At 46.4% G+C, this 12,226-nt stretch overlaps 1 protein-coding gene across 1 annotated transcript in view; it reads right to left on the reverse strand.

The window, feature by feature from the left end:
• Nucleotides 1-2,056: 2,056 nt before the first annotated feature.
• GARS (glycyl-tRNA synthetase) overlaps nt 2,057-12,226 on the reverse strand; it is a 127,847-nt gene continuing 117,677 nt past the window's right edge. The window contains exons 12-18 of the mRNA XM_009333317.1: nt 11,321-11,428; nt 10,640-10,785; nt 8,684-8,769; nt 6,378-6,487; nt 4,915-5,008; nt 3,798-3,988; nt 2,057-2,408 (exon numbers count right to left, since the gene is read on the reverse strand). Coding sequence (XP_009331592.1) covers nt 2,283-2,408; nt 3,798-3,988; nt 4,915-5,008; nt 6,378-6,487; nt 8,684-8,769; nt 10,640-10,785; nt 11,321-11,428 — 861 coding nt within the window. The 3' untranslated portion in view covers nt 2,057-2,282. The remainder of the gene's footprint in view (nt 2,409-3,797; nt 3,989-4,914; nt 5,009-6,377; nt 6,488-8,683; nt 8,770-10,639; nt 10,786-11,320; nt 11,429-12,226) is intronic.

Here is a 12,226-nt window from a genome sequence, read left to right on the forward strand (position 1 = left end):
GATCCATAAAACGGCCGGTTTAACTCAAGGGTGCAGTCTGACGAGGAAAAGGACGACTGAAAGCGGTGACCGCATACCTGCTGTCACCACCAGGATGAATTCATGCAACCAAGCCCAGCAAAGCAAAACAAAATCAGCAGCACGGTGATTTACGGGCATGGTGAACCCCCCCCCCCACCTGTGTCTGTCCCCCCTCTCCAATGCCCCCGGTCCATCTGCTTCTGCAAAAGTTTAGCTAAAACTAAAGGAAATTACTCTAGAAACGTTCACTAATTACTGTTTGCCTGCCAATCTGGAAAAGGTATCAGCCGCTAGCGCAGAGAAAGCAGCTTCCAGTCACACGAATCAATTGATGTTTCCAAGCATCCTCTTCCCCATTCCTTTTTTTAAAGCCTTTCCTTGCCAAGTATCAGACCTGCTTATGCAAGGCTCTAGCGCAGCTAAAAGCTTCTTAGAAGAGGCTTACGCACCTGCGGCTGACAGAGCCAGCAGTGGCAGGTCTTATTTACGCCAGGGCTGAAGAAAGGCGGGGATCGGGCCCCATATTTAGTTATCAGGGACAGACAGGCAAGGGCAGGCAGGCAAATTGCAACCTGCAGCTACACTGCTCAGGTTCATCCCATTGAAACACCAACCTTGCTTCTCCCCACTGGGAATTTTGGGAATTTTCTAGGGCATCAGATCAGAGCCTCTCACGAGCATCCGGTTTATTTCATATCTAAGGCTCTGTGATTCAGAGGAATTTATTGTTAGTTATTATTTTGGCTAAAGCTCTCAGGTCATCATTTGATTTCACTGTGCAGCATTGTCTGCAGTCACGTTTTAAAGAGAGCTCCTGCAGACGTGCAAAGGACTCAGCCAGCGCAACGATTTCCAGCTCGGCTTCCCCTGCAGCCACGTGGCAGCGGCAGAAATAGGAGATTGAGCCCTGTAGGAGTCACTCCTGGGAGCCAGCCCCAGGCACGAGATCACGGCTGAAAGCCATGCCTGCTGCCAGGGCTCCTCGAAGCTGCACGGTGCCTGCTCTGCCAGCCCAGGACATCACCTATCATTGCAGATCTCCAGTCAGCCACATCTGGCACAGTGCTAGAGTTCATGTTTTCTGACCCGTCTTTAAAGCAGCTCCAAGCAAAAGCTTGGAGAAGGATGCTTCCCTACCCTCTGGAGAGGTTTCTAGCCCAGGGATAGAAATCGCTGTGATGGCAGTACCAGAGCACTCCCCAAGGGCTGGAGGACAGCTGAGTAGGCCGAGAAATGACATGGAAGGAGACAAGACCTTGCCACTCCGCTTCTCAGTGGGATGAGAGACTGAAGCACAAGTAGGCGTGAGGCCTCTCTTAACTGGTCTGGGTCAGGCAGGGTTTAGTGCTCCCCAAACACTAAGGTGCCATTCCCACCTCCAGCCGCGGTAAGACACTGTCAGCACATGGGTTTGAAATTCTCCAGTGCCTGGGGAAGTCAAAGGGGACCTGGCTCTTTTCCCACCTGCTTAGGGCAATCTCTGGTTTCAGTCCTTGCTGCAAGAAGACATTCCATGAAAAAGCGACCCTGCCAGCACTCCTACTCTCCACGCTCCTAGCTGCTCGCTCCCTCAGCCAAGCAACCAACCACACCAAGCAAGAGCAGGAACCGGAATAGGATTTTCCACCCCCTCTCTGTTCTGCTGCCTGTAAATGCTCCTAATTCTGCAGAAACAGGTATTAAAGACCTGCAGCCAAAAGAAAGCACTGAACCCATCTCTTAAGGCAGCTGCTTGAAGCACTGTGCAATGGTGAAAGGAAGACTGACACCTGGATCATCCCCTTCATAAACACGAGGCCAAGCAACTAGTACCATCTTGCACGAGAGTCCGCGGTGATCTGAACCGAGATGAAAGGGTGCATGGTCCCTGACTTCTTGAGGGGCTGTAATAAACCTGTAAGACACACAGCCATAAGCGGGGGGGGGGGGGGGGGGGAAACCCAAACCGTAGCAGACAACAACAAAGAGGAGAAGGGGGGGGGGGGGGGGGGAAGACATTTCTGAAGAAAGTACAAGGCTGCATGAACACAGAGAAGCAGGCATATATAATGGCGTTTTTATTCATAACACCTTTAACTCGGACTGCAATTATTTCAGTTTTTGAAGTTAAATTCGGGCAGCAATTGAGGAAAAAAAAAACCCAAATAGTCCCTGTGTGCACAAACAATGCAGCTTTGAATAATACACGATAAGTTTATTTCATATTAACATGAACAGTAAAAAGTGGACATTTGACGGGATTTTACTTCAGGTCCTTTTCTTTATTCCTCTATTGTGTCCTTTTTGCCAGTCTCTTGTCCCTCAAATTGTGGATACTTCGCCTCAACGTCAGCCCAAGTTAGATAACCGTTCGCCAGGTCACGAATGATGGCAGGAAGTTCAGAGATCTGCAGGCAAAGTCACAAAGACATATGAAACATGAAGCCATCGGAATCAAGTTGCTCTGTTGGATACTTGGGGAACACGGGTTAATTTTTACATCAGCAACAGAACAGGTGCAAGGTATCTTCCTGCAAGATCATTTTTGGGAGAAAACCCATTGACTAGGAGGATATCTTAAATCACAGCCTGTGTCATCTCAGCAGACTGCTCAGTTATTCAGAGCGACCCATGAGGGAAATGCAACTGTCACTGTGGTGGACCACAGCAAGGTTCATCCCTGGTAGTATTATGTTACAGTTTTGGAAGGGAAAGAAAATAATACACACATCCAAAAGATGTTGTAAGCCAGGATTTAGCCAGGCCCTATTTACTGTAAGACCAGCATAAAAGAAGCTGCCAATTGCCTTTTCTTTGCTCCTCACAGCACACTGTCATGGTGTGAAGGATCAGCTAGAGAAACTAGAAAATTTGCAAAATTTGAAGGGTAATGAAGTCTCGTCTCTGCTGCTCGGCAGTGAGAGGTCATCCAGGTGATAGAGACAGACGGGTGCCCTGAGGAGCTGGCACTGCCTGTTACACTGAACCAAACCCACAGCCAGCTCAATAGCCCCGAGCAGTACAGGTGCTTTTGTGCAGAGTGGAGCTAGAACAACTCAGCCTCGCAGATCAGCACTAACTCCCTTTCCTACAGGAGCCAAACTGTGTTCCTGGTGGGGGCCAGGGAGAGAAGGGCACGACAGAGGTGCCGAGACCGCATGTCCACAGCTCTGAGCAGGTTTTGCTCGCAGGTGATGAGACCACCGTGGGGAGTTTTGCTATTCCAGTCTCTGTATTATGGCTGTAATAGCAGAGCATGCTTAGGGCAGGTGTGGCTTTTGGGCAATGGTTCACCAGCTTCACTGGTGCTGCACAAGCAACACCGGCAAGAAGCAAGCTGTGAGGAGTTATGTCTGTGCTGTGCTCTGCCAGCCAGCCTGTAGCAGGCAAAGATCATCTGCCTTTTGGTGCCTGTGGATTCAGAGGAGCCCTGCCTTTGAAAGCCAGACACAACCCAGCAAATGCATTTACTCGGCAACCTTCACTCAGAAAGAGGCACTCTAAAGAGCAGTGCAATCAGCACAAAGGCATGGCTTTCAAGTAAGATCGACACCTCTGCATCCCAGAAAAACAAAAGCCTCTCCCCACTTTAGCAGCAGAGCCAGCATCTTCTGTTTGACCAGTATCTCTTCCCCGGGGATTTCTCAGAATAGCCAAATTGCCTACGGGAGCTGGAGGCAGCTCCCGCATAGACCAGAGTCACTGCTGGATCAGAAATAGCAGCTAATGCTCTCCCCTAGCCCGTAAGAAACAGACTTGGCTCTGTAAGCAGCCAAACCTATCTGCCTGCCCTTTACCTCGGCTCGGATCTGACGCATCGAGTCCCGGTCTCTCAGGGTGGCCGTGTGAGGCGTCCGGTTAACAGTGTCAAAATCGATCGTGATCCCGAAGGCCACGCCGATCTCGTCAGTCCTGGCATAGCGCCGGCCGATGGATCCAGAGGAATCGTCCACCTTGTGAGAGATGCCGTTCCTGGTGAGTGCTTCAGCTGCAAGAAGCCGAGAAGGGGGGGATCACCAGGAGTCATTACATATTCAGCAGGCAACATGATCCTAGCAGTGGCCTCCCACATCCTCGTGGCACTACCTGAAGCGAGGCACCATGCGTCCTGGTTTCAAGCAGCAACAGACACCCTCATTTTTATTTTGACAGAAGATCCAGTGTTCCAGTCCCTGCCAAGACTACAAGCTCAAACCCACCCCACAGGTACCACTGCTACTCTCACAGCTCTCCACATTGGTCACTCGACTCTCACCCAAAGACCAAAGTCACTGATTTCTTCAGCCTGTCATTACAGTCCCACAACTCTGCTTTAACTCAAAAACATGCCAGCCTTACATGTGTGCAGCAGCACGTCCAGCATGAGGAAGCGTGGTCCAGAGCAGAACTGATGCCAACAGCAAAAGGCGCTGTCTGACATGCAGCCTATGTTCCTATCCTTCATGTATTCACTTTGAGATGGTACCAGTGGGCATTCTGATAGAACGCTTGGAGGCTCAGCAGCTCTGGGACCAATTCAATAAATTAGCTGGCCAACAACAGCAAAGAAAAGAACTTCATTCAAAAAAACAAAAAAAAAACCAAAACCAAAAACCCATGGCTCCTGACAGCTGCTCCTAAGCAGTGGGAAAGATTTCTTTTTGACACAAAAGGAAAAAAAGAAATGTCTTTTACGCTGCAAACCAACACATGGAAGGGCAGGGAGTTGGGTTTTTTGAGGCTAGACTGAAGAGTTTGATAGATACCCAAAGCTGACTGATACCAACCAACTCAGCTGTTTTAGTTCAATGGCTCTCCCTTTGCACATGTGAGAGCCACGTGATCCCAGTGCTGCTTTCTCTCTGTAGCACTGAGGAAGAAAATTTCCTTCCCAGTGCACATCCCCATTGCACCCACAGTGCTTAATACACTTACATAACTCCTTGACAAAAGGCATGAATTCCTGATTCTGGCTTAGAGGAAGAACGGAACACTTGAATGGTGCTACAACAGCTGGGAAGCTGAAGAACTAAAGAAAAAAGAAAAAGCACAAATAAATACAAGTTTAATGGTTAGGCCAGGTTCTTAGGAGGTGAGAATAAGCTCTGAGGTTGGAGGCAGGGTGACTGTTCCAGGGGACTAGCTGGCCTTCTGCAAGACATCAGCATTCAAGGCTCCAGCAGCAACACCTCACACCGCTGAAGCAAGACTGATTTTCTCCAGCTGTCCTCCACTCCCCCTTCCCTCCTGACAGCCAAACATTACCTCCCACCAAAAGAGGTCTACCAGAGCCCTCCCTGAAGAAAGTGAACCTCATCTGAATTACAGAAAAATGAAGGGTAAAGGGGTCTTTCCAGGAGATTTAGTCTCATGCCCAGTCTAAAGGGAAGAGTTCTCACAATCATCTCACTCCCTGTTTGATTCCCACAGACTCTGCACATAAATGGAGTATATGCAGCTCAAAGGGTTTCAGAACCCTCCACAGACACACTCAGAAAAAAAATGTGCCAAAAGGGGAGGAAAAAATAAAATCTTTCCTGGCAATCAGCAAGGCCTGTAAGGGTACAGAGGTAATGCAATTGAGACGTACCACAATAGAGAGCAGCCCAGGCTACATAGAAAGTAAATGGGTACGAGAAGGAAGATAAGTCCAATATTTCAGACTTCATGAGCAGTTTGTGATTGAAAGTCAACTGTGTCCTAACTCTGGGCTCCTGAATCCTGTTCCCCCCACTCATAATTGTATCACATCCTGTGGTACCAGAACGCTGTTATTTTTCTTTTCTATAAACACAGTCTAGCAGCCAGAAACAACAAACAGGAACCAGCATCAAGTTTACAACCAGCTTCCCATGGGCCACCAGCAATGGTGCAAAGCATCACAGTTTGGGCACTGGCTGGAACAGGCTGGCCGTCTGTACGTAACACACACTTCCCTCTGGTCCCTGCCACAGCAAAGTTTCAGGCCAAGATTTTTAGGGATGCCCAGAATCAGAGAAGGTTAAATTTCATGGGGAAGTGAGGAAACAGTCTATTGTCCATCTTGCTGCACAGAGCTATGATTCTAGGAAAAGCAGCAGAGAGAGGGGAAATAAAACACTGAAGAGACGTCTTTCTCTGAGTGATGGGACATTGCCAAGTGTGAATCCAGAAGGAGGAATTTCTCACCCCCTTGCCAGTAATACAGTGAGAGCCTCATGCACACACTGCCCCAGAATGCTCTCAGCGCGCGTGTATGACACGTACGCTGGCAAAAACAGCAATTCAACAGCCCACCTGGGTTTTCCCATCTCTACTGTGCATTGTGCAGTCTTACTTTAGTCCTTCCCCTGGATGTCAGGGAAAGGCAAATGCTTGCAGCTGGTTTTAAGCTGAGGCCCAGCCACAGGAAAGCTCACCGTTCTCTGCTCGTCTCCTTCCCGGATGTGAAATGTGTGTTCAAACACTGTATACATGATCCTCCCAATACCAAATGAGGGTTCAATTACATTTGGGATGATTTCTTCCACTGGAATACAGAAGAACCCACGTCATCATTAAAGAAGAATTTATACACAAAAAAGATGTGTTTACTGAAGCTGCCTTTCTGCTCAGAAGTTCTGATTACATGTAGCTGAGCACATGGAAATGAAAGGTTAAACATTTCTGCTCTAAATAGAAATACCTGAAGTAGAGATCTGGACTTAGTCCACGTACAGAATGTATTTAGGCTGTAAATAACAAGTCAGGGCCCCTTCTCTGGCCCTGAGAGCAAATAGCACAGCACAACTTCCATCCACACAGATAAACCCTCCTCCACTTCACAACAGCAAAGCCTCACCCAAACTGTTCACTGGGAACAGTCCCCGCTCCACACCAAGCCACAAACTATGTCCAGGAATTGTCTGGGAGAGTGCTATTTGGCATAGACCAAAACTGTGCCAGGGAATATGCTAGCAATTAAACAGCCTGGACAATGGCAGGATAATGCTCAATCCCTGGCCCACTTTGGTTTAACGTACAGACACAGCCTCAGTATCCAGCAGTCTGAGCGGAGAAGCATGGAGCTTCAGATCCAACTCAAATTCCAGGAAAGACTCTCTCTGTATTCTTGAGTCGTTCAGCTGCCTGCTTCAGCGCTGCTCCCCTCCCTATTCTCCATCCCCCTGCAATGTATCACGAGATTGGGAAAGAATAAGGATCAACTAGTTAGTGTTCACAAAAATTCTCAGGAGATGTGATATGCTACATTATTATATACCCGTCATTCTCTCCAGTCCTTGCCACACTTTTATCAAAGAGGCTTTTTCCCCCTTCTCCCCTCTGTGTATGGAAGAAGCCCAGTGGACAGCTGCCCTGCTCAAACAGTGCAGCTTTTTAGAAAAAGCCCAGAGAGCAACTGGAGAAGAAACAACAATTATAGGCATCAGCTGCTTTTGAAAATCAAGGGTAAAATCCAGCTCTCCAGCACTGCACCCTGACTTGCTTCCCACTCTATGTGCCTAGAGAGCCTGGCCTCTAACCCGGGGTGGGACTTCACCTTCCTAAAGGATGGTCCTGTTCTATTTGTGTATTGACCAACCAGTTTTCAGGACAAGAGAGGGGGAAACCATGAGCTTTGCCTCCTGCTTGCAGACAGCAGCCAAACTGCCAAATGCACAAATTTAAAGGAAAACCAGCAACTGGGGTTCTACTTGCTGGCCCCCAGCAATACTACAATCACTAACAGTTACAACTCTGACTCCTTCTTTGAAGCTGTGACAAAGCAAAGCCTGGCACAGCAGCAGCACGTGCTGACTGAAAGACACTTGGACATCTCAAAGGCTCAGCAGCTGCAAGAACAAACACATTCTGCACATGCTACAAGTTGCTCTACTCCTTCCTAGGAGCATTTATCATGTTCCCAACCTAGGGCAGGATGATCCACTAGTTACAGTATGAACTGGGGAAAAATCTATCAGTCTCCAGCTCTGTCAAAGACTTCCCAAACGACCTTGGCTGAGGCACTTACAGAGCTGGCTAGAAAGACAAGACTTCTTTGAGAAACTAAATCCATGCGTTTTGGAAAGTTACCTTCTAGCCCCGTTTCCCACATCGGGACAAAAGCTCTGTGGAGATGCAGTCGCTGACCAAAGCTGATGTGATTATCGACTACCAGAGGAACTGACTGGACCTGTCAGCTTAAAAAGTCTGGTCAGCATGGCAGCCTGGCGAGCTGGCAGATGCCAGAAGACTTGACTCCAGGCAGTGGAGCGACAACAGGAGCTCTGACCACAGAGATCTGCCTATAGCCCTACCAACAGACTGCCACAACCCATCTGCTGCACTGAAGATGAAAGTTCCCAAAGCTGGTGCACCCTCCCCAGCTCCTCCCTCACTACAGCGGCTGGTTCTTAGCATCACGTGGGACCTTACAAATCCTAGAATATGCGACTGAAGCAGCATGAATATAATACGCCACCCAAAGCCTATTAAATGGGTTACTGAACAAACCAGGCGAGAAGCGGGCAGACAGGCCTACATCAATGGTCACGGAAATCCCACTGCTGTGTGAGCGCTTTCCAACTCTCTTAAATTGTCAAATTTCAAGGAAATAACATTTCGCATTCTTCCTGTGGCACTGTACAATACTAAGAGGACAATGCAACTAAGAAAGTTCACATTCACAGTGTATCCTGATCTGCCTCTTATTTTTGATGATCAAACAACAAAGATACAAATTTACCATGCAATGTTTTCTGAAATCTCTTCACAGTAACCATGTCCTTTGTTAATTTAAAAGTTTTCCCTTCAGTTTCAACAGTGAATTCCCTGCAAAGAAAAAAGAAGTCACTTAAAAGCTACAGCAATAAATAAACAAGTTATATTTCCTTAATCGCGTCGGCTGGCTGACTTTAAAAGTGGGACGACAGAAGCCAGGGCAAATCCCAGAGATCAAAGAAACATGTAGCATACCCATTAAAAGAAATGTACGTTAATAATAAAATTACTACATCTACATTAAAAGCAACCATCTTCATAATCACAGTGAACCTAGCTGTGGTTAACATCCCAAAGCAAACTCAATTAGGAAATGGAAGGATCTCAGGATGAAGCATATACATTAAAAGAAAAAAAGGGAGGCACACAAAGCAGGCACTTGCTGCAGACTGTACATCTTGTCGAGTGCACAGACGTCTCATGAAAAGGCAGTTGTGTCAGAAGGTACCGTGCATTTTCACAGATACCAAAGGGGAGGATACAGCACAGTTATTTTATTGCTTATTTCTAAAGGTTTTGATGTTATGCTTTTCTAACTACTTTCTCTTGCTCCTTGCTAACTTGCAACTAGCACACACTCCTTGCCAAGGAGAACTCAAGCTGTATTGACCTATCCCCCTTCAGGAAGCAAGTGTCTTTATTATTACACGTCCTAACGCGTCCCGCTGCTGTAAACCTGAGGGCTTCACATCATGGATTTATACAAACATGGTCATATGAAAGGCAGGTCTAACATACTGACACTGCCAACATGCACTCAGCAACGGCACCCTCCTTGCTGAAGCATTCAGATCGGCATAATGCAAAAACCAACATGTTTAAGAAAAGCGTGTGCTAAACACCTGCATTTGGACCCGACACCAAATGGGCTGAAGTTTATAAAGGCTTTGCTCTGAATGCAGCCACAACTGGATGCTGAGTTTAAACACAATCATGATTTGCAGTCCACTATCGATTCAAACCCGGGATACTGCTTATAACTCAACTATTGAATCATTTCAGTGGGATTCTGGATGAATTGAGTTCACTTTTTTCTGGTTTTGATGTGTGTACATATCACCATATTCTGCAATAGTTTCTCTCCCCATTTTGAGTGCTACTGTTTTTTCTATACTTTCACATTCATGGAAATGTAAAAGAAATAAATCTTAGCTCAGGGGAAAAAAAATAAAAATAAAAAAAAAAAAGATGTAAATGTTACCATGCTGGAATGTATTCATTGATCCTACACCTTGTACCATTTCAAGCAGGAAATAAAGTTTATTTTTTATTATTGCACCATTAGCCTTCGCATAACATATACAGCTGTTGGCCTGCTTCAGCCAAATTTGACAACTGTAGAGATCTCTTACATTTTCAATTCCTGCATGTGTTAGGAATACAGGCAGACAGGTCGAGGAAAAACATACAAATTGCTGCCCCAGTAAGTCAAAGACTGTAATAGGTCCTAAAGCGTATCACTAAACACTGGAGGATACTCGCACAAGTTTTGGTTCTCATTTAACTGTTTTGTTCCATCACTCACAGAATTATTTGATTAATTTTAAAATTAAGTTCAAAACCATCTGCCAGCCCTGGCCGACTCTCAAATTAGAGTGGGGAAGCTGGTAAACACTTCCAATTTCACTGAGGTGTCTCTCTTATGGGATGATCCTACTAAAGCCAGCAGCTCATTCCCACACAAATAAACAAATATTTGAATACCACGGTTACACATTTAAGTGCATATAGCAAGAGATATGTTGATGGATGACCAGCAATGACGTGGCAGAAGGGACAGCACTAAAACATTTCAGATGATCCACTCAGCCTACTCTGAAGAGGAAGCTGGTTTCAGGCGGCTCAAATTAATCCAGCAGCACTTTGGGAACCCTCATCAGAGGTATCAGAGAAGGGTCCCATGAACACACAGCCAGCTCACCCTTTCTCGTTGAGCAGCTGCTCCATCTCAGTGATGTAACACTCATCACACATGGAAAGGTATTCCATCACCACCTTTGCATCCTTCTTATAAGCTTTGCCAATGGCTCCCTTATTTGCCTCAAACTGAACAACGTTGACTGTTCTGTACGAGGCAGTTAAGGAGTCTGAGATGACAGAAAGCAGGGCCTGGTTCTTTTGCTATGTCAAAGCTCATTGCTACACAACACAAAGAAATCTCTGCTAATGGATTAAGGAACTTCCCTCCAAGAGAGGAAAGGAAAAATAAAAAATACTGAAGGGCAGAAGGTCACAAATTTTGAAAGAATACAACTTTTTTTTACAAATACAGCTAGCAGCAGAACCATGGAATGACATGGAGTAACCTGGGATAGTAACCCCACATTCACATTTAAACCATGCTTCACAGTCAAAACAGAGCCTAGCATTAAGCTAAAAAAACCCCCAAGCACAATAGTAAATCCCCTTTGCCCACCTGCGTAGTCACCCACATGCTCAATTCTTTGCAGGTTACTTCCCAAAGTCATGCTGGTCTGTAGCTCTAGGTTTCCCTGTTAAATTTACAGATGTAACTTAAAATAGAGCTGCACAGCTCTCCAAGACATCTCACTGTCAAATCACTTCTCACTTCAAGAGAATCTGGTTTATTCTGAAAGGATATAGGTTCTTTGAGAGGCTTCTCAGCTATAAGAGGAACTTTGGTGGCACGGGCGTGGCAGGAGAGGTCATAGCAGGAACGATCAGCACAGCCAACGATCTCAATCCAACCCTGAAAAAACAAAAGCAGAAGCTTTCACCAACTCACTTTTTTGCCCACTTAACCATCAAATATGTTTATTCACCCTTAAGCCCTCCCTGCTCCCATGACTGTTTTTTCTACATAATTAGCTCTGTTACAATAAGCAGCCCTCACTCACTAGTTGCTCCTTCATTTGAATGATTCCATTTGTTTCCAGAGGAAACGATCAGTTATCTAACCAGTGCCTGTGTTCAGGGCCAGGTTTTCCACATGGCTTGGCAGAACACAGCACTGTGCCAATAGCTTGGGGCTGCGGCCAGAGCACACAGTCCTATCACTCACATGCTATAGGCACACGAAGACATCATGCCTTCGGGGCTTTACTGCTCCGCAAATATGGAATAGACAGCAGGCAACCAGCCACATTAGAATGGCCAGAAGCCTGGCTTACAAGCTAGTAAGACACAGATCATACGCAAGGGAAGCACTTCTTTCAACATTTCAGCATGTATGGCAAGGAGGAATCTCAAAACACCATTCATGCACACGGAACTGATGAAGCCTTCCAACACTCGCAGCAAATACAACCACCGCCTGGATTTTCTAAAAGACAATCCCATATAAGAAAAGGCACATCAGCTGCTTTCCATTCACTCTATCACGTCAACATGGACAGACAGGCAAGCCAGATGCTGTGTGGTTTTCCAGTCTGTAGTGATATAGCAGGGTGTCAGGAAAGGTATGGAACAGAAGAAAACCCTGTGCTGGAAAAACCATGGTATTCCAGAACATCTTGGGGAATTTTTACACAAACCATTAGGGTACTAC

Source organism: Pygoscelis adeliae, unplaced genomic scaffold (genome assembly GCF_000699105.1).
Source record: "Pygoscelis adeliae isolate BGI_AS28 unplaced genomic scaffold, ASM69910v1 Scaffold88, whole genome shotgun sequence".
Lineage (NCBI taxonomy): Eukaryota > Metazoa > Chordata > Aves > Sphenisciformes > Spheniscidae > Pygoscelis > Pygoscelis adeliae.